Raw genomic sequence first — 22,469 nt, 5'->3', positions numbered from 1 at the left:
ATACAAGACAAGAACATCTGATATTAAGACTGGGACAGGTACAGTAAGAGTACCAGAGACACGGTCTGTCATGCAGATGGTCATCCAGGTCTTTATTTCGTGAAGGCAGTTGACTATGGACTGTGGAGGTAGCAGAGTGGTTGGTGTAGTGCTGAGGTACAGCTGGGTGTCGTCAGCGTAGCAGTGGAAACGTAGACCATGGTGGCGGATGATCTGACCAAGCGGGAGCATAGATGTTGAAAAGGATGGGACCAAGTACAGAAGCCTGTGGCACACCATGGTTTACTGGGGCTGGGTGGGAGCTGGATCCATTTATGGAGACAAACTGTTGCCTGTTGGACAGGTATGAGTGGAACCAGGAGAGAACGGATCCGGTGAGTCTAAGGTGGGTGGAAAGGCGGTCGAGGAGGATGGAATGGGAGACGGTGTCAAAGGCTGCACAGAGATACAGAAGAACCAGGATACTGATGTGGCCTAAATCAGCAGCCCTGAGGAGATCGTTAGTGATCTTAATCAGGGCGGTCTCTGTGCTGTGGTGGGCTCTGTAGCCAGACTGGAGAGGTTCAAAGAGTTCATGGTTGGACATGTGCTGATGGAGCTGTGCAGATACTGCTCTTTCCAGGGTCTTGCTGAGGAAAGGAAGGTTGGAGATTGGCCGGTAGTTAGCAAAGTCATCAGGGTCCAAACCAGGCTTCTGGACAGGCTCTGTTACACTAAATGTAACTTTAAGCTAGGTCACTCTCCAGCTAGCTGATTAGCTACTTGATTTGGCAAGGTCCTGACTCCTTCTCATCTTTTCACTCCAAAATATTTGCATAGATTTACCTATCAGTTTATGAAGAAGCCCATGTAGGCAGGCAATACGATGCAGACAGAGCAGGTGGAGCCAAATACAATAGTATAACCTGTAACCGTTTCAGGTTTTCCCCATTTGGGACACCATATACGTTTAGTGACATAACTCCATGAGTATTAAAGCTGTTTTTACACAATTGATATTGCTGGATTCAGTAGAACCACACCTTTCAAACAAGACATCATAGGACCTGCTATGACAATCCATGTCAGAGTCACTACAAAGTAAAGAGAACATTCTACAACATAGATTTACATTTCCGCCTATGTAGGTATGTGTTCAAATGACTGTATCTCCTATTTACATCCAGATATTAACATTCAGTCTTTTTCTAGAATGTAGAGGAATGTCCTGACTTAATTTATGCAAAGTTTTAAACCTGTCAGAGCTTCCATTGTGAATCTACATGGGTTTTTATGCTTCAACCCCCAGACGGCCAGGCTTTATTTTTTGTTTGGGGTGTATAACTTTATATATCAATTTCACCACTTTTGCAGTAAAATATTTTTACACAATCCATTTCATGTATGAGAGGCCTTAGAGATGAAGAAAAACTATGTTGTGTTTGGTTCTAAGTCCGGTAGGGGTATCTCGAAAACTAAAGCCCTTTTTGGCTGTTTGTCACAGGCCTATTTGTGGTGGGCAGAATTAAAGCAACATAAGCAGACAGTGCTCTTTGGCGTGACCGCTCCAGCGGCCTCAGGAGGACTGAAGAGAAAGAATATCATTAGAGCAGGTCTTTTATAGTGTCTGAGGAGACAATGGCCAGGTGTCTCCCCTTCCACCAATCATCTCCAACTCCACCCTCCAAGTCAGCACTGCAATGGAAATGTACTGACACAGTTCCACACACACACACACACACACACACACACACACACACACACACACACACACACACACACACACACACACACACACACACACTCCTATAGCGAAGGCCCAGGGGGCCGTCACAGTGTCTATTTACCGACATCGGCGCGGTGGGGAGCTTCATGCTCCTCAGTGCTGGGATCCGGTGTACACCAGCCCGCCTACTATCCTTTCATCACGTTAACGCTTCCGGTCTTACGGCTAGCGAGCTAACAAGCTAACGAGGCCACAACGAGGCGGTCTACTGCATAATTCAACAAGCCTGCCCTTGAAATGCTCCCGCATTACATTGTGGACTTAATCCCATGCCAAGCAAGTGCACAGTAATCCTTTTCTTTACGACGTTGTGGGTGAAACGCTCTCGGTAAATTGCACGGGGGTCGTCCAGGGCTGCCATTGTTGTTTTCATTATTCTTTGTGGTCGTTATTGCGCAATGCGTCAGATTGTAAGGGAGGCGAAAAGGTTCATTCCATAGCTTTAGCTACGGCTAGTGCTTTTACAAAACAGTATTAAACTGAAAAAACAGCCGCTGTTGGTAAAAAGAAATACAGCAATTTGTTGCCAATTAAAATCGATGATCAAATTCGTTGGCAACGAATTTATTAATTGATTTTAAATTGATTCATCAATTTGTTGTTGCAGCCTTAGCACTTTGACCTCTTTATTGATAATAAACGTGTAAAATACATACATTGTCACACCATTATCAAAAGGGATAAAAGCGCAAAAAAGCCAGCGGCTTATTTCTGTTGCAGTCCTTTCATATGTATGTGCAAATTGTGTGTGTGTGTGTGTGTGTGTGTGTGTGTGTGTGTGTGTGTGTGTGTGTGTGTGTGTGTGTGTGTGTGTGTGTGTGTGTGTGTGTGTGTGTGTGTGTGTGAGCGCGCTCGCAGGTGTGTACTTGCAATCAAGTGCACACTAGGAGGTAGGGGATAGTTACCTGAGGAATACATGTGAGGGGAGGACTGTACAAAACAATACAAAAACAATATAAATATAAATACCTAACAACTGTACAACTATTAAAAGAGAGATCCGGACATTTTAAGTGTTATCTTTGATGTGTCGCTAATCACTCACCAACGTAGAATGGGCCGTTGAGTTATTCCAGAGATTCCCCTGTCGTGCAGTCTGGAGAACCTGGCGTCTATGGAAAACAAGCAACCGGCGTCATCTCGTTCTGAACGAACGGTGGCTCGTTCGCGACATTCAGTGCATGTTTGAGTATCATGACTCCACGATGAGCAGGAGTAGAGAAAAAACTAACTTTGCATCGGTTATATTGGGCGAATTTCAGCTTTACACGCGCCTCCCATTATGCCAGCGGAGGGGCTCGCCAGACTGCACGACAGGGGAATCTCTGGAATAACTCAACGGCCCTTTCTACGTTGGTAAGTGATTAGCGACACATCAAAGATAACACTTAAAATGTCCGGATCTCTCCTTTAAGAAATGAAAATAAAACACCAGGCTTGACAAAGATAAACTGTTACTCTTTAAGTTCAAATCTTTACCGGTCTCTCATTGCGTCTTTTCCCCAGATGACCTGCACCTCCCTGTGTGTAAAGAGGAGGTTTCCACTGATGATGAGAGGAACTCCAGTCTGGTCCAGGAGGAACCAGAGCCTCCACACATTAAAGAGGAGCAGGAGGAGCTTCTTCAAAGACCAGAAGAGGTTGATAGGCCAATGCTGACATTACTAGCAGTGAAAAGTGAAGGTGATGATGGTGAAAACAGAGACACAGAGCCTGTAGCCAGCACCTCAACTGAACACATGAAAACACAAGCTGATGTAGAGGACTGTGGAACATCACATCCAACTAGTGATGACCAGCTCCTCTCTTCACACTGTTCTGAATCTGACATCACTGAAGACAGTGATGAGTGGGAGCCCAGTGTAGATCAGTCACCTTTAAACACAATGAAGTCACACAAGACACAACATGTGGAAGGACAGAGATTGTCTTTGAGCAACAAGATGTCCCAGGACCTGAAATCATCGAAAGAAACTCATTCCATGCAGAGTCACACAGGGAAGAACATTTTTAGTTGTACAGTGTGTTGCAAAATATTTGATAGTAAGCCAAAGCTGAAGAGGCACATGTGGACTCATACAGAGGAAAAGCGATTTATTTGTGAAGTTTGTAGCAAAGGCTTTAGCCAGTTGATTAATCTAAGAACACACATGATGACTCATACAGGGGAAAGGCCATTTACTTGTACGGTTTGTGACTTCGGCTGTATTCAAAAGGGTGCTCTAGATAAACACATGAGGACCCATACAGGGGAAAAGCCCTTTACGTGTTCAGTTTGTAGCAAAGGCTTCAGTCAAAAACGTTATCTAAAAATACACATGAGGACTCATAAAGGGGAAAAGACATTTACGTGTTCAGTTTGTAGCAAAGGCTTTTATGAAAGATGTCATCTAAAATCACACATGAGGACTCATACAGGGGAAAGGCCATTTACTTGTTCAGTGTGTGACCACAGCTTTTTTGAAAAGAGTGCTTTAAAGCAACACATGATGACTCATACAGGAGAAAAGCCAGTTACTTGTACAGTTTGTGGGAAAGACTTTAGGCTGATGTCTATTCTAAAAGCTCACATGATGATTCATACAGGGGAAAGGCCATTTACTTGCACAGTTTGTGGCCAAGGCTTTGTTTCCAAGAGCCATCTAACAAGACACTTGATGACTCATACAGGGGAAAAGCCCTTTACTTGTACAGTTTGTGGCCAAGGCTTTATTGCCAAGGGCCATCTAACAACACACATGAGGGCTCATACAGGGGAAAAGCCCTTTACTTGTACAGTTTGTGGCCACACCTCTTCTCAAAAGGGTGATCTTAAAAAACACATGATGACTCATACTGGATAAATGTACTTGTTCAGTTTGTAGCAAAGGCTTTTGTGACAACAGTAATCTAAATATTCACAGAGGGACTCATACAGGGGAAAAGCCATTTACTTGTAAAGTTAGTAGTAAAGGCTTTAGTCGGATGGATCATCTAAAAAATCATACTGGGAGAAAAACTCTTTAGTTACAGTTTATGGTAAACGCTTTGACCCAAATGCACATCTGAAGATATCGTCACTGCCGGGTGGATATCTTGTGTCCAACACCGTTCCTTTTTGTTTTCATTTTCAAAACGTTTAGCAAAAATCTAAAATAGCCCATCTGCAAGCTCACAACGCATTGTGAGCTTGTAGAGTTGCTATTCTCGCTACGTTTGTGCGACACTCCTGTATGATGAAGTTAATTTACGTAAACACAAACAGTTCAAATATGGAGGTACAAGGTTTCTGCCGGACAATGATGATATGAGGATTCAAGTGCAGAGAAGCTGTTAAAGGAGCATCTGGGTTGACCAATCACATGTATGATCTAGGGCTGGGCCTTATGATTTCATATCAATATCGCCATTATGTATAACTTTTTCTTTGCTGCCGGTCCAGCGGGGGGCTACCATCAGCCCGCCATTCCTCTGCCCCTGCTTTCTAATGACCTATCTATAGACGGGGGAGGGGCTGATTTCTTATGGCTCCGCCCTATAGATGGGGAGGGACTGCGGGGCTGACCCGGGACTCCACCCATTGGGTAAAAGTGTCATGTTATCTTTGATAGTTGTGTTCTGCTTTTTCCCCACATATTTGTATCTTTCCATGTTAAACACGTCTATGGGAATTCAGAATGGAGGGGAAAAAACGTGATCCAGGTAGGATGCGTACATTACGTCAGACCTCCACTAATCACGTTCAACCCAGATTTGGCTCAAACAAGGGGTTAAATGTGTTCTCCTGCTATGCCACTAAAATGTGGAACGCCCTAACAACAGTTGTATAGGAGTGTAAATCCCTACTCCTTCAAAACCGCTCTAAAGGAGCACTTACAGGTGGCTGCAATTTGAAACTGCCCCCCCCCCTCCCCTCCTCTTAGCAGACCTGGTATTGAACTGTACTTTCATGTGCTTTTTTTTTGCTAATAAAGTATTCAATCAATCAGTGCAAGAAGAATTCGTGGACTCTGAGCTGACAGGGTTCTTAAAGATACCAAGATTGTTTATAGGTTTATTCATTGATTGTATGAATATTGGACTGTTGTTATGGATACCAGAATGAGTGATGCAGTTTCACCACACAAGGGCCTCAAGGTTTGAAGTCTGACTCAAACATGACTGCAGAATGTTAAAAATAAAATAGCAGATCTTGTTAAGAAAAATAGCAGATCTACAAGCTCACAGCGCGTCACTTCGTGCCGCACTGCGAGCTTATACATCTGCTATTTTTGAACATTTTTGAAAAATCTTGAATAATTTTGAATTACGAAGAAGTGTGAGAACTACTGACTTAGAAGGCATTTGTAGAATCGGCCTCAGATCTTAATTGTTTAATGTGTATTTTGAGCCATATAACCACTTAGACCCTCAATACTTATCATCAGTATCATCATCAGGGACAGACATCACCCCAGTCAAAGCCTCTTCACACCACTGCTGCGCCCTCGACCTGGCAAGCCATACCAGAGTAAAGAGCCATAAGACTGTGGCAGAGTTTCTATCCAGAAACTGTCAGACTGTTTAACAAAACCGTAGTCTGTGCCTAAGCGCAGGGTTTCCGGCAGTCCAATCCACAACACAAAATCTGGTGAAAATGATGCAATGTTGCAATGCATGCGCACGACTCAGGAATGTTTTTAATAAATAAAAATAGCCACCCACATTACAGTAAAGGCATCTATTATATTTATTTTTGTAATTTCCAATATATTATGTAGCCTATAGGATTATATCCCCATAATATTAATCATATTATTTCCGCAATTGAGTTTGGTGAGAAGCGCACTGTGGTGGTAACCGTTCCTCAGACCTCGCACCAAATCACACTCGCCCCCATTTGTTTCGCGCACGGAGGCCAGCGGATTAGATCCGGGGCGAGAGTTCTTCCGACAAAACAAAACAAACGAGCAGCTGCTTGCACGTGTAGCGACACACGCACACATGCACGTTCGCCAAGCGACAATAATGGAACATAATAGGCTTTATTGGACTAAAGAACAGGGAACTGGCTAATGTGATGGATATAATTGGATAAGAATTTTATCGCACAATTTCGACTCTTATCGACGCTTGTCAACTTGCACCACTGATGCACATATAATGTGACTTAGGACTTCACGTGGGACTTTCTAAGCCAGTGGGTTCTCAACCTTTTCAGGCCGAGACCCCCCAAAATAATCATATTTGAACTGAGGACCCCCCACCCTGACAATCATTTGTAATTGTAGGAGTTGAGGCTGATCTACGCGAGGCGTTGTGAGCAATCACCAGTTTTGACTCATTGACAATTTGGCCAATGTTTGACCGGCTTTTATAGTATAGTTTGTTGATTACTTTTGATGCAGTAATGGTCTTTGTTCATTTCATGTCTTTCTTCCTTTTCTTTTTTTTCCAAGGTATTAAATACCTTAAATTGTCACTTCACTGTCACCTGGAGACCCCCCCAAAATCATGTGGGGACCCCCCTGGGGGATGAATACCCTCGGAGACCGCGCAACGTGCGATTCGAATTCGGTGCCGATAGGATCCCGCGTTTGTGATACGTGCCGTTTCTATTTTAAGAAATAGGGCCAGATTTGGGATCGATTGGACGTTTCGTTCGTGTTTTATGGCATTTTTGGTAAAACAGGCCCCTCTTTGGAAGCCAATTACGGACGAACGGTAGGGACTATCAAAATGCTGTTTGGATAGGTTTATCGCATGGGTCCATAGATCACGTGTACCGATTGTTGTGAGATTTGGAAAAAATCTGTAGGAAAAGGTGCAAAAAGTGTGTTTTGAAGAAAATTCGAAATGGCGGAGAATTTATCCTGACGCAAATGGGCGTGGCAAATGGGGAGATGCGTCGTGACCCAAGGAATCCAGGGAAAAATACATTTTGATTTTACGACCTACGGTTCAAGAGTTATAGACCAAAACGTAAAGAGGACTGTTATAGCGCCACCATGAGGCCGAATGGTGTGATAATTGTTTTTAATAATTTCGGACTAAATTATGAACCTCCCCTCCAAATCTGGTAACTCTAGCTCTTACGGTTTCTGAGGAAAAAATACTTGATTTAGAGTTTTTTCACTTTTCCATTAAAGTGGATGGGGAGGAGTAGCAGCCCGAAAATAAAGTTTATCTAGAAAGAAGATAGTGGAATAAAGTGGGAAGAGTACTATAGTCTGGTTGCCCTGTTAGGGCAACCAGACTATAGAACTAGTGTTCTAAGTTCTAAGCTACATATGATACTGACTTATGAATGCACTACATGTCATTTAGGACTTATTTTAATTCACATGATACACATTTTAACATGCTGCTATTCTCAGGCTTTTTTATGCTTATTCTATGTTCCTTTTTGTTACTTCTTAATCTTTTAAATCGCAAACGTTGCTGTATTTGATTGATTGATTGAATACTTAATACAATTTACTTTTGTCTCTGTACTTGGTCTACCAGCTCAACTGAAAGATGACACAATACAATACGTTTAAGTAAATGTGTATCCAAGTGTTATATCTCTGCTGTCAGGCAGAAACACTTTCTAATACTTTTCATATATTCAATATTTCTTTTAACCAACACACACACACACACACACACATAAAGGATGTTCAAACCCTAGCATCAATCTACCAACTCCCACAAGCCCTGAGGAGAGTAGACACTAAACTTCCAAATGGAAATTCAATTCAATTCAATTCAATTTTATTAAAGTGTCAAATCACAACAAGTTGTCTCAAGACACTTTACATGTAGAGAAGAGACCCAACATCCCACCCTGAGCAAGCAATTTTGCGACAGTGGCAACGAAAAACTCCCTCTTAATTCAACAGGAAGAAACGTCAGGCAGACCCTAGGCTCTAGGGCGGGGGCCTTCTGCCTCGACCGTGTTGGGGGAAAGAAGAGAGAGAGAAAGGGAGAGACAGAGGAGAGACAGAAAGAGATACAGTGCAAGCAGTAACAATAACAATAATAGCAAATATAATAGTGTAAGATACTAGCATATGATAGTATAATATAGTACAGCAATAGTGTGTATGCAGTATATAATGGAATAATATAAAAATGTTTAAGATAATATAATATGCGGTATAGTGTAGTGTAGTAGAAGTCCACGGTCGTGTCCAGGTCGTGCTCCATGGAGAGAGGCCCGGTCCGGTCCGCAGTCACAGTCTTGAGCCGCAGCTGGGGGTCCGTAGTAACAGTCCATAGACTCCATGGAGAGGCCCAGGCCCGGTCCGCAGTCACAGTCTTGAGCCGCAGCTGGGGGTCCATAGTAATAGTCCATGGACCTGCGACGTGGGTGGTAGAAGAAACTCCGGGGAACGAGTCCCCGGTTGTAGAATTAGTGGCAGGCCTTACTAGAGCGTGAATCAGTACAGGGTTAATTACGATTGTACCAATGGGACACAAACCCACACAACCAAAGGGAGGACGGGAAGAGAGAGGACGAGGGGAGAGAGGAGAAAGGGGAAGGTGGGGGAGAGAGGATGACTATAGGGGGACTGAGTCTATACACTTCGGCTATAGGCTTTATCATAGAGAAAGGTTTTTAGTCTAGTTTTAAATATACAGAGTGTGTCTGCTTTACGGACTGAGACTGGGAGAAGGTTCCACAGCTGAGGTGCTTGAAACTTAAATGCTCTACCTCCTGTTCTAGTTTTTTGGGGGTTTACTGGAACCGTAAGCATTTTTTCATACTGTGGACGCAGTGGTGTTCTGGCTGGTTTACGGGGCTCGATGAGTTCTTTGAGATATACTGGTGCCTGTCCATTGAGAGCCTTGTATGTGAGGAGGAGAACTTTAAACTCTATTCTGTATTTAACCGGGAGCCAGTGCAAAGAGGCCAATGAAGGAGTGATATGATCTCTTCTTTTGGTTCCTGTCAGTATGCGCGCAGCGGCATTCTGGACAAGCTGCAGGCTATTTAGGGACTTACTTGGGCAGCCTGATAGTAAGGCGTTGCAATAGTCCAGCCTAGAAGTAACAAATGCGTGGACAAGTTTTTCTGCATCATTTTGGGACAGAATGTGCCTAACTTTTGCAATATTACGCAGGTGAAAAAAGGCATTTCTTGAAATTTGTTTTATGTGGGACTGAAAGGACATGTCTTGGTCAAACGTGACTCCCAGATTCTTTACAGTGGCCCTGGAGGTCAAGGTAATGCCATCTAGGGTAAAATTCTCATCGATTAATTTATCTCTGAGGTGCTTAGGGCCGAGTACAATAACTTCAGTTTTGTCCGAGTTGAGGAGTAGGTAATTACGGGTCATCCAACTCTTGATGTCTATAAGACATGCTTGAAGTTTAGCCAGTTGATCTGTTTCATCTGGCTTCATTGATAGATATAATTGTGTATCATCTGCATAGCAATGGAAATTTATAGAGTGTTTCCTAATTATCTCACCTAAGGGAAGCATATATAGAGTGAATAGTATTGGTCCAAGTACAGAGCCTTGTGGGACTCCGTATTTAACCTTTTCGCGTAGTGAAGGTGTATCGTTAACGTTTACAAATTGAAATCTGTCAGACAGATAGGACTCAAACCAGTTCAATGCAGCACCCTTAATGCCAACCAGATGCTCAAGTCTCTGCAACAAAATATGGTGATCAATAGTATCAAATGCAGCACTGAGGTCCAACAGAACCAGTACAGAGAGAAGGTTATTATCGGATGCAATCAGGAGGTCATTTGTGACCTTCACCAATGCCGTCTCAGTGCTATGGTGTGCTCTGAATCCTGACTGAAAAGCTTCAAATAGCTTGTTGTTATGTAAAAAATCACATAACTGCTTGGCGACTGCTTTCTCAAGGATTTTAGAGAGAAATGGGAGGTTCGATATAGGTCTATAGTTAGCCAAAATGCCTGAGTCGAGAGTAGGCTTCTTGAGGAGGGGTTTGATGACAGCTACCTTAAAGGACTGTGGTACGTAGCCCGTCACCAGAGACATATTGATCATATCGAGTAGGGGTGCACCAACCGGGGTCAGGGCCTCTTTAAGCAATTTAGTTGGGACTGGATCCAAGAGACAGGTCGTTGGTTTGGAAGATGTGATCATTAAAGTGAATTCGGAGAGCTCGACCGGGGAGAAACTGTCCAAATATACACTGTGTCGTACAGTCACTTCTGAGGATATTACGTCGGAGGGCGGTCCGGTAGGGGCTGAGAGTAGTAGGTTATCAATACTATCTCTGATAGTATTGATTTTACCATTGAAAAAATTCATGAAATCATTGCTGTTAAGGGATATAGGAATACGCGGATCAGTAGAGTCATGACTTTTTGTCAATTTGGCTAGAGTGTCAAAAAGGAACCTATGGTTGTTTTTGTTTTCCTCTATTAGAGAGGAATAATAGGTGGCTCTGGCATTGCAGAGAGCCTTCCTATATATTTTAAGGCTGTTCTGCCAGGCTATACAGGATTCTTTCTGTTTGGTTGAACGCCATATCCTTTCAAGCTTACGTGACGTTCGCTTGAGATTTTTAGTTCCAGAGTTATACCATGGGGCTAGCCTCTGTTGCTTTATTACCCTCTTTCTTAAAGGAGCAACAGAGTCAAGCGTTGTCTGAAGGGAGCCTGTGACATTATCAACAAAGTGGTCGACCTGAGAGGGGCTATAGGTATAAAGATCTTCAATTGTATTGGAATATACTGAGTTGATGGCTGATGGTATTGCTTCCTTAAATTTGCCCACAGCACTATCAGATATATTTCTACCAAATACATTTTTGTCCAATGGTGAGTAATCAATTAATGTAAAATCAAAAGTTATTAAATAGTGGTCGGAGAGGTTCTCATTATATGGGAAGACTATGAGATGTTCAATTTCAATACCATAGACCAAAACAAGGTCGAGGGTATGGTTGAACTTGTGAGTAGGTTTATCTACACACTGAGAGAAACCAATTGACTCAATTAATGTAATAAACGCTTTACTGAGGCTATCGGTTGCAACATCCACGTGGATATTCATATCGGCAGCCAGAATGATTCTGTCAGAGTCTAGGACTAGGCGTGATAGAAACTCTGAGAATTCAGATAGAAATTCAGTGTAGGCCCCAGGAGGGCGGTACACTGTAACAAACAATAGAGGCTGTAATGATTTCCAGCTTGGGTGCGAAAGAGTGAGAACCAGACTTTCAAACGTTTTGTAAGTCAGCCTGGGTCTGGGGCTGATTATTAAGCTTGAGTTGAATATGGCTGCAACGCCACCTCCAATCTGGCCGGTGTCTCGGGGAATATGAGCATTTATGTGACTTGGTGGGGTGGCTGTATTTAGGGGGACGTATTCTTGCTCACCCAGCCATGTTTCAGTAAGACAAAGTAGATCAAGATGGTTGTCTGATACGATTTCATTTACCAATACACCTTTATAGCGTAGGGATCTAATGTTCAGGAGTCCACATTTAATTATTTTATTTTGTGGCACTACTGCATTAATTTTGATCTGTGCCAAGTTTTTATGCACAACTCCTCGAGCCCTTGGTTTCACATGCCTAGGGGGTCGAGTAGTTTCAATTGTTCTGATTTGTAGGGTAGGTGGCTGCTCTGGTGGAAGCACAGAGAAGCGTGTAAGACTGCAACTCTGCTTCCTGGTCCCAACTCTGGGTGGTCATAGTTTATTGTCGATAAACTTGTCTATATTTCTAGAGATGAGCGCTGCACCATCCCAGGTTGGATGTATGCAGTCTCTCCCCATCAGACCAGTTTTCCCCTCGAAAGTTTGCCAATGGTTTATAAAGCCCACGTTATTATCTGGACACCACCTTGATAACCAGCGGTTGAATGAAGACATACGGCTGTACATCTCATCGCCAATCATATTTGGCAGGGGACCAGAGAAAACTACGGAGTCCGACATTGTCTTTGCGTATGTGCACACAGACTCAATATTTATCTTTGTGATCTCTGATCTCTTAAGTCGTGTGTCATTGCCACCGCAGTGGATTACTATTGTATCATAACGTTTGTGTTTACTTGTAGCCAGCATTTTTAAATCTGATTCGATGTCGCCCGCTCTGGCCCCAGGGATGCATTTGACTATGGTCCCTGGTGTCACTAACTTCACGTTTCTCATTATAGAACTACCAATAACCAGAGTTGTTTTCTCAGTGACATATGGAGGGGGCGTGTCACCGAGTGGGGCTAACGTCTCACTGCTAAACTCAACGGGTGTAGCAGCGAGTGGGGAAAATCTGTTTGAAACGTGAAGTGGTTGGTGTCCCGTGTGCTTTTGTTTACTAGGCCTACTACGCCTACGACCAGGAGCAGTCACCCAGCCGTCTTGGGTCGTGGGGTGCGTGTGGGGACTATGATCAGTCACGATCGGTGACCGTGACTGGTAATGTCCCCCTGTTCCCTGTTGCACGGGAGCAGAGGCTAGGCTAATGTGAGCACCGCTAGCTATAGTTTCCTCTAGCCGCCAGAGCCTCCTCTCCAGCGCTGCAAGCACACAGCACTTGTTACATACATCCGCACATTCAATAAAGGCGTCGGAGCTGTAACTATGCATGTGACATTCAGCACAGGAGCGAGGATGAGAGCGAGAAGGGAACCGGGGGGAGGAGTGAGAAGCCATCGCCCAGCAGGCCAGGGTAGCCGCTAAGCTAAAGCTAGGCTAATTGTAAAGCCAACAACCAACGGCAAAGTTAGTCCCTTAGCTAGACAATCAGCCCAAGCAGCGATAAAGTCGCCACACAGTAGAGAGATAGGGTAGTAGTTAGCAGTGGCAGTGTGTGCTCAAATCACAACAATACAATAATATCAACGTTAACGTCTTGCGCAGCTAAACGATACACGTCTCGCTAGCTCAGACAATACAGGAAGTGACGCAATACGCTTACCGTCAGGGCTACGTCAGGGTTGCCAGGGTTGAAATGGAAATACAAATCTATAAATAAACTCTGTGTCTCCTGCTCCCTGACCTGGAACTTTTTGTGAGCTTTTGTGAGAGCTTCTAAAGTGAAATTTCACATTAGTGGGATTTTCTTTTTCCTGTAGGCTATGTCACAAATGTCGCTTTCTGCTTCCGTTGGGAACGTATGGCCCTCCAGTTATGCAACACCCGTTGTACCCGATCTGTCTGCCCCCTTTTATGCCCATTGGAGATCTCTGTATCTGTCTGTCTGTGTTCCTTTATTCCCATTTATGGATGTCCCTGATATCACCAATATGATGTCATAGTCCTGACATCGGTCGGACGAAACGCACACACTCTCCATATATAGAAATCCCCATCGCTGCAAGACGGTTCTGGTCAACGGCTGATCCGACCGACCTCCTACTTGGCGCGTCATTCCCTCAGGTCCCCAGCGGTACACACACCTAGTTTGAAGTCTATCTGTTTGATGGCTCTCGAGCAGTGGCGTGCACAGACATTTTGAGGGGCAGGTGCTCAAGTGAATTATTTTTTTTTGTTTACTTGGTCTGCTCTTTTTTCCCTCTACACCTATACCTCTTTGCCAAAAAATAGCCGATCTACAAGCACGAGGCGTTGTGGGCTTGTAGATCTGCTATTTTTTGGCTAAAGTTCTCCTCAGAAAAGGGATGCTAGGTTTCGAGTGGTTATGGTAAAAAGAAAAATCATATCACATAAAGAATTGGCGGACCCCCTGCAGTAACTCTGAGGACCCCCTTGGGGTCCCGGACCCCCTGTTGAAGACCCCTGCTGTAAACTGAAAAAAAAAAACGTTTTTGTTCAAAAGGGCACTTCTGGTCAAGAGGGCAAAGGGCAGGTGCTCTAGCGACACCTAGAGTCTATCTGTGCACGTCCCTGCTCTCGAGATATACGGACGGGCGGACGGTAACCCGCAGAAATTGGTCTAGGTTTAGGTTTATATATCTGTGATCAGGCAAAGTACGTTATGATGATATGACGTCAGAATGGAATTTAAGCTCGGTACAAACTCTCTGCTCGCAGACCATCCAAACCATTACCAAAGGACTGTCCCTTAGCCGCCATGATGGCCACCAACACACCGAGGGATAAATATCACGCAGTGTGGCTCATTTTCTTCATCTTGGGCCTAGGAAGTCTGCTGCCATGGAACTTTTTCATGACAGCAACAATGTACTTCACCAGTAGGTTGAAGGACCCGCACATCGATGGCGTTGTTGACGTGGTCAATGGGACTGGCGGGGACACACGGAACGCTCTGCAATCAATCTTCAGCAACGTGATGACGCTGTCTTCCATGGTGCCCATGCTCATCTTCAGCTGCCTCAACTCCTTCATCCACCAGAGGATTCCTCAGAAGCTGCGTATCTCAGGCAGTCTGACGGCCATCCTGGTGGTCTTCCTGCTGACGGCCGTGCAGGTGAAGGTGGAGATGGCGCCGTTAACCTTCTTCTGTCTCACCATCATCAAAATCATCGGCATCAGCTCCTTTGGTGCCATTTTCCAGGGCAGCCTGTTTGGACTGGCAGGGCTGCTGCCTGTGTCTTACACCACCCCCATCATGAGTGGGCAAGGGCTGGCCGGCATCGTGGCTGCTGTCTCCATGATCTGTGCTCTGGCCACTGGCTCAGACAGTGCCTTTGGCTACTTCATCACGGCCTGCGTTGTCATCCTACTGGCCATCCTCTGCTACCTCGCACTGCCCAGCATGGAGTTCTTCCAGTACTACGTGGAGAGCAACAGACCCAGGACATCCACTGACCAGGAGAACAAGCAGGACAAGCCAGGTGTTGTGGTCAGTCCGAGTGAAGAGGAGGACAAGCCGGTTGTTTCTGTTTTGGCCATCTTCAAACAGATCTGGGTGATTGCCATGTCTATATGTTTCATCTTCACCATCACCATCGGAACGCTCCCAGCAGTCACAGTGAACGTCCAGTCCACGATAGCGGACGGAGGAGCCTGGGACACCTACTTCATCCCTGTCTCATGTTTCCTGCTCTTCAACGTGATGGACACCGTTGGTAAGAGCTTGACGGGCGTCTGTAAGTGGCCGGGTGCAGACAGTATCTGGCTGCCCATCCTGGTGGGTGTGCGGGTGGTCTTCGTACCTCTGTTCATGCTGTGTAACGTGCAGCCTCGCCACTACCTACCTGTGTGGTTTGGCCACGACTCCTGGTACATCCTCTTCATGATCCTCTTCGCGTTCTCCAATGGGTACCTGGCCACCCTGTGCATGTGCTTTGGACCAAAGATGGTTGCACAGCATGAAGCAGAGACAACAGGAGCCATCATGGTCTTCTTCATGTCCCTGGGACTGACGCTAGGTGCAGCGTTCTCTTTCGCCTTCAGAGCCATGATCTAGATTCTAGATTAAAGGATGCATTAGCTAATAGGGTGACGAAGCAGGGATAACCAGAGATTTTTTTTATGGGGGGGACTTTTAAGACCTTTTTAATACCTAGAATAATCTAAAGTAATGAACAATTATTAATTTATTATTTTATATATATATATATATTATAAAAACTGGTCAAACATTGTCCAAATTGTCAAATAATATAAGGAGGCAATCATTTAGGAAATAGCCGATCTACAAGCTCACAACGCCTCACAAAGCGAGGCGTTGTGAGCTTTTAGATTATTTTTAGATTATTTTCACAATATTTATCTGTGGAACCAAACATGTTGTGCCTCAACTCATACATTCCAAGTGCTTGTCAGGGTGGGCGGTCCCCAGTGCATGTGATTATTTTGGGGGGTCACGGTTTGAAAAGGTTGAGAACCACCAATCACATTATGATCGCTAACGGTAATTCAGAGACAACCCCAACCTCATCTAAACAGTTTGAACTTGCCCATGCAGGACTTGGAAAAAGACATCTCACTATGGGGTGCATTTCTCCTTTCCGACGTTGACGAACCCTATACCTAACCTTAACCGCACGCGGAAGCCACTAGTCGGAGTGGTGAGATGTCGGAATGGAAGGAGCACCCCATCACTATGTAGTTGAGAAACCAATGTAATGGCCTATGTAGCCTTATAGAGTTCCATCCTCCTATCAACTCCTGCATCTTACCACGGTCATGTTAAAGAGAAGCCTAACACCTAGAATAAAATTTCAAATATAAACACTTTGATAGCTCTTCAGTAGTGTTTGTATAAAATGCACGAACACTAGCTAATAGCATGAAAGTTAATGCTATCCTTATTTCCAACATTGGCAAATTCCCCATAAAGACTTATTAAGTCCATATGAAAGGTTATCCATCATAATAGGATCATTCAGCCGCCCTCAACATGTTTATACATGTTGAGGGCAGCTGACCTGGTTACATACCACATAAATTAATTAAGCTATAATAGTCCGCTCGCAACTGGCCCAGGTTGGAATCCAACCCAAACCTTTGCTCGCTCTCGCCTTAAAGGAGTAGTTGACCCCAAAAATGAATTAACGGAGATTTCTTTGTTTTTGTCGCATTCCTGTGCCAATAATTTGATGACCGGCGGAGTCACCAGTAGGAGACTCAAAGAGTCTCTTACGGATTCTCCTATTGACTGATGACCCAGTCATCACATTATTGGCCCAGAAATACGACAAAAACTAAATATCCATGAATTCAAGGTTTCTTGGGGTATGTAATTGATAGAAAATAAGTATGTTTTGGTGAACTACTCCTTTAAACCAGAAATATTGAAAAAACATTATTTGAAAAAAAAAAAGAGAGATTATATTGCGACCAAATTAAACATACAATAACACGTTGCTTCACGACGAGTCAATCAGCTTCTTCAGGTTTCAGGCACAAAGTCCTCGGAGGCCAGTCTATCGGTATCCAGCATGCCCGGGTTATTGTGTGGGTGAAATATCTGTCTTCTCTCTCATTAGCAGCTTGTAGAGCATCAGTAACTGTTACCAGCGTATCTGGAAGCCAGAACTGTGTGTCTGACTATATACTGCCTGTATTGGTACAGAGTCACCCAGGTAATTATGGAATAGACACACAAAGTGTTTCGAGAGCATGTATATGATGTCATCAGAACGACAGCATTGTGACGTCAGGGATGTCCATAGTTGGGTACAATTAGTCGCTTGTCCTTATAGAAAGCGTTGAGCCATAATTCACGCGACGCCTGTCACCCAAAAAACAAACTGGGGTCCAATAATAATAGCTGTGTATGTCTGAAGTCATCGGGACGGAGGATCTGAGATCATGAATCCACAAAATATTCTAACCAAAAAATAAAGAAAAAATAAAAAGTATTCAGGCTACTGGCAGTGTCTACTAGAAATGTGGCACTGAACGGTATGCCAGATTAACACACTCACAAACACACACATCTAGAAGACCTCACATATCAAAATGTTAATTTGATGAAAGTGAAAAATAAATACATTTAAAAGAATCCCAGATCTTTATCAAAATGATATAACCTGAAACGAACTTGAGCGACACTTTTTTTTCATTTTTAGTTGAATCAACACACTCTCACTCCCCAAAATGCATATTGTGACTTTTTGGGACAAATGTGGCCAAACGTCAAACGTTTGACTGACCCTTCTAGTCAAACGGTGTCATCCCGGGCACTTCTGCACCTAGGAATGCGAAGGGCCGTTCTCAAACCCAAGACATAAAAGGGTGACGCCAAAACACATTTAAAACAACGGCGGCGCACTGTCTAAAGCGGACTTGAGCCACGGGAGGCAGAGCAAGCCGTCAGGCGAGTGATTCAACGTGCCGAGCATTGCGAAGTCCGCTTCAGCCAACTCAGCGCCGTTCAAGTTAATGACGAATTGTAACTCATATCCGCCCAAGTCAACATGTGCCGTATTTGCCTCCCATTCCAGTCAAACGTTTGACTTCTTGGGACGTCCATCCCAAGAAGTCACCCGTTTGACATCTTGGGAGTGAGAATGCGTTGTTTGAATACACTGACTGACGGTTGTCAATGTCACCGTTTTTTGTCTTTGTCTTTTTCAAAGTTCAAGATCGAAACTGTGCCCTGTGGTCTTTAACAACCAGAATCTGAACCCAGGGTAGAGGGTTTCAGTGAATGAGGACTGGAATGTGTACAGGTGTGTCCGTGTGTCATTGGAGACTTTGTAGAAGGACAGAGTACCAGCAGGCCAGTCCAGATACACCCCTACTCTGTTGGAGCCAGAGGGACAGACTGAGAGTTCGGTTCTCTTCCGATTGTGACGGACAATGTACCTGTTGCCACGGAGGTGATCGCCGCATTCCAGACTCCAGGACTTGTCATTGAATCCAACCAGACCATCGTCGTGCCGTTCTGTCCTGTTGATTCCTCTGTATGTCACCGCTATTGAAACCCACCCACTCCATTCTACCTCCCAGTAACAGCATCCAGTCAGACCCTCTTTACACAGAACCTGTTCCCAGGAGACAAATCTGTCTTGATGATAGGGATACGACTGATTATTTCTCACACGTGACACCTTTCGGTTGTTATCAAATAGAGATAGGTATGTGTTTGCTGTGTTCGGGTCCAGTGTGAGTTCACACATATGGGATAAGAAGTCATTTGACCACTTGTTCTCCAGTTGAATATCCTCCATCTCTTCTTCCAACTTGTTCTCTGCCGATGTCCTCCTCTCTCTCTTCTCAAAGGGTTTGGACAGGACGTCTACCATCCAGCCAACGAAAGATCTAGATTTTTTCTTGTCCTTCTCCTGGTTGGCAGATCCCGCTGTCTTTGGAAGAGGACACTCTGTTTGAACTATCTTCCTGTTTCTCCTGAATTTCTTTACGAGTGTATGGAAGAGTCCTCCCCTCTTGTTCTGGCCACTCTGTGTCCCGTCTCCGTTCACAGAAGATTGGCCGCCGATGCCATCGCTGCTGCATCTTGTCTCGGTCAGGGCCAGGTATATTCTTCAGGTCTTGCAGGTATAGTATTAGCACTAACCTTCAAACTAAAGATCCGTTGTAATCACCTTTCGGTGGGGCTGAAGCTGTCGATGGCTGGAATTATGTTTCGGTATTAATCTGTCGATGGCTGGAATTTTCAGTGATTAAGATCTTGATGTTTGGATGACGTGTCACTGACTCTCAATACGGTTGAAACTAACTAATAAGCTAATGCAGACTGTCACCAATATTTATATATAAGTTGGTGTGTCATAGCTGTGTGCTGATTGGACAGGGTTTGTTATATTCTTATGATGTCACGTTGCTAGGGCGACATAGATCATACACTGTTTTTCACCTATTAATGATCTGTTCCCAATCCATATTGATGACTGTTTGGAAGAACAAAGGTCAAATTCATGTCTTGGAAACGGGTAGGTAGGTTTAGGTTTGAAGCTCAGTCGGTAGAGCACTCACCTTTCGACCACAAGGTTTTGGGTTCGATCCCGGGCACTGCCAACTCAGCGCATGAGTAGCATGGCTTGGGTGCGGTAAATCATGTTCTTAAAGAGGCTAAATGTGGCCTTGTGTGTGGAAGCCAAGCCAGGGCAAAGCCAGGAAGCGCACCACCTACGTAGATGCACTGCGGCGCGACAGCCTAGCTAACAACACTGTAGAACTCAAGACAATGATGCTAGATGCTAGAGAGTGTGGAGGGCAGCGATTCAGGAGTCAACACCAACACCGAGTTGGTGTTGGTCGCATATTGTTCCGTTGCGCAGTTTTTCCCTCTGTAGACTAGGTTACATTTTCAAAAACTCAGAAGGCAAATCATTAAACTTTATGGCATACAGGATCTGCTGTGTTCCCAGCTCAATAACAGCTGCAAATGGAGCTTCTCCGGTGACAAAATGGCCGAAAAAGTGATCAAAAAGGTCAAGAACACACTTTTTGTATAGGATTTTCCCTCTAGTCAGTATGAATACCTTGCTGATTCTTGCAGGGGCCCTCATACAAGGTCATTTAGATTATGCATGCTCCTCATGGTATCAAAACACCACCAAGGCCTTAAAAAAAGGCTTCAAAAACAAACTAGTAAGGCTACTTCTTGGCCTCAAACACCGAACCCATCTAACCCCTGCTCACTTTGCTAGGATTGGATGGCTTAGGGTTGAGGACAGAGTACAGCAATTTACAATGGGCCTGGTCTACAAGATACGCCACAACATTGGGATGAAGTCCACGATCATAATACCAGAGGCAGCTCCACGGATCATGTTTAACCCAGATTTGGCTCAACAAAGGGAATGAACTCGTTCTCATGCTATTCAACAAACATGTGGAATGCCCTACCAAAAGGAGTAAAGGAGTGTAAAACCCTACTCACTTTCAAAACTGCCCTAAAGAAACACCTTCAGGAGGCTGCAATTAGAAAATGGCCCCTGTCTAAGTCTTAACCTAAGCCTCCCCCCCTGCTCGAACTCTTCCTCTTTTTTCTCTTGTACATATTTTTGTTTTTTTCATACCAGTAACCTGTAAGCCGATTGTATGACATTCTGTATAGTAGTGTGTATATCTGTCTGTCTCTTATGTCATCATGATTTGTGTGCGTGGGGAACTCATTTGAAACAAGCTCAGTGCTTAATGAGTCTTCCAGTTTAGTAGACCTTGTATTGTGAATGTGTACTTCCATGTACTGTTGTTCTCATGTCTTACTAAATAAAGTACATCAATCAATCAATCAATCAATCAAACAATCAATGGGCTCCTTCCCTTTCCGAAGCAAAAAACCTCCAACAGCTGGCTCAAACCTTTTGTCTTGAGACCCAAAAGAGAAATGTGGTACCTCGTAGGGACCCAAACTTACAAAAATACACCAACTTACCAACTCTTAGACTCTTTGAGGACTCCACTGGTGATCAAATTATTGTCTCAGGAATGCGACAAAAACTAAGAACTCTCCATGAATTCATGGGGTGTGTAACTGAGAAAATAAGATAATTCTTTTGGCTGAACTTAATGTCTTAAATATCTTAACTACCCACCCACCCAGGAACCAACCTTAAATCAATGCACCCATTCAAGATGGAATGACATCTAGCTCATACCTGCCAACCTCAGACCGTCAGATAAAAGGAGATCTTCTTCCTAGGGGGGGCTCATAATGACCACACCCCTAAGCGGGGGTCCCCCCCAGGACATTTTTAACAGAGTAGATGTTATTTCCAGTATTCTGGTGGATTTTGGGAGTTTGATACTTTTATCAGGCTTTACTTGCATAGAATCCATTAAAAGCAGCAAAAAAGTAGCATTAAAAGAGGCCATGTTTAACTCATTCAGTGCCACAGGACGTAAATACGTCCGTTCTAACAAGCGCCCAGAGTGCCACTGAACGTAAATACGTCCAGCAAAAAAAAATTGAGCTTTTTGCTTTTTTTTTAATAGATGAAACTCTTCCCCAGCCTGTGACAAAATTTGGGGCTTCTACCATGAAAGAAAACATGAAATCATGCCATCAAAAGTCAGGCTGACCTAGAATCAAAAATCAATCAAACAATCAATGGGCTCCTTCCCTTTCCGAAGCAAAAAACCTCCAACAGCTGGCTCAAACCTTTTGTCTTGAGACCCAAAAGAGAAATGTGGTACCTCGTAGGGACCCAAACTTACAAAAATACACCAACTTACCAACTCTTAGACTCTTTGAGGACTCCACTGGTGATCAAATTATTGTCTCAGGAATGCGACAAAAACTAAGAACTCTCCATGAATTCATGGGGTGTGTAACTGAGAAAATAAGATAATTCTTTTGGCTGAACTTAATGTCTTAAATATCTTAATGCTTATTGTTTTATCTAAAGCATTTTGAATTGCCTTGGTAAGCCTCGGCATCGAACCTTGTAGAGGTACATGTTTATTGTTTAGCCAGTCATGCC

General features: G+C 44.1%; 1 protein-coding gene and 1 long non-coding RNA gene across 2 annotated transcripts in view; both read left to right on the top strand.

Annotated features, from left to right (window-relative positions):
- The window catches only part of LOC311053822, a 452,603-nt gene that overhangs the window by 392,211 nt on the left and 37,923 nt on the right, over positions 1–22,469 (top strand). The gene's annotated exons all lie outside the window — the stretch shown is intronic.
- On the top strand, positions 14,735–16,033 carry LOC311053807 (equilibrative nucleoside transporter 1-like; the record flags this gene model as incomplete). The annotated part of the gene is made up of 1 exon (XM_084069495.1): positions 14,735–16,033. The coding sequence occupies one exon, from the start codon at positions 14,735–14,737 to the stop codon at positions 16,031–16,033; it is 1,299 nt and encodes a 432-aa protein (XP_083925621.1).

The sequence above is a fragment of the Gymnoscopelus microlampas genome, assembly GCF_963454915.1.
Source record: "Gymnoscopelus microlampas genome assembly, chromosome: 10".
In the NCBI taxonomy this organism is placed as follows: Eukaryota; Metazoa; Chordata; class Actinopteri; order Myctophiformes; family Myctophidae; genus Gymnoscopelus; species Gymnoscopelus microlampas.
The sequence above is the reverse complement of the archived record's forward strand: the minus strand, read 5'-3'. Positions and strand labels throughout refer to the sequence as shown.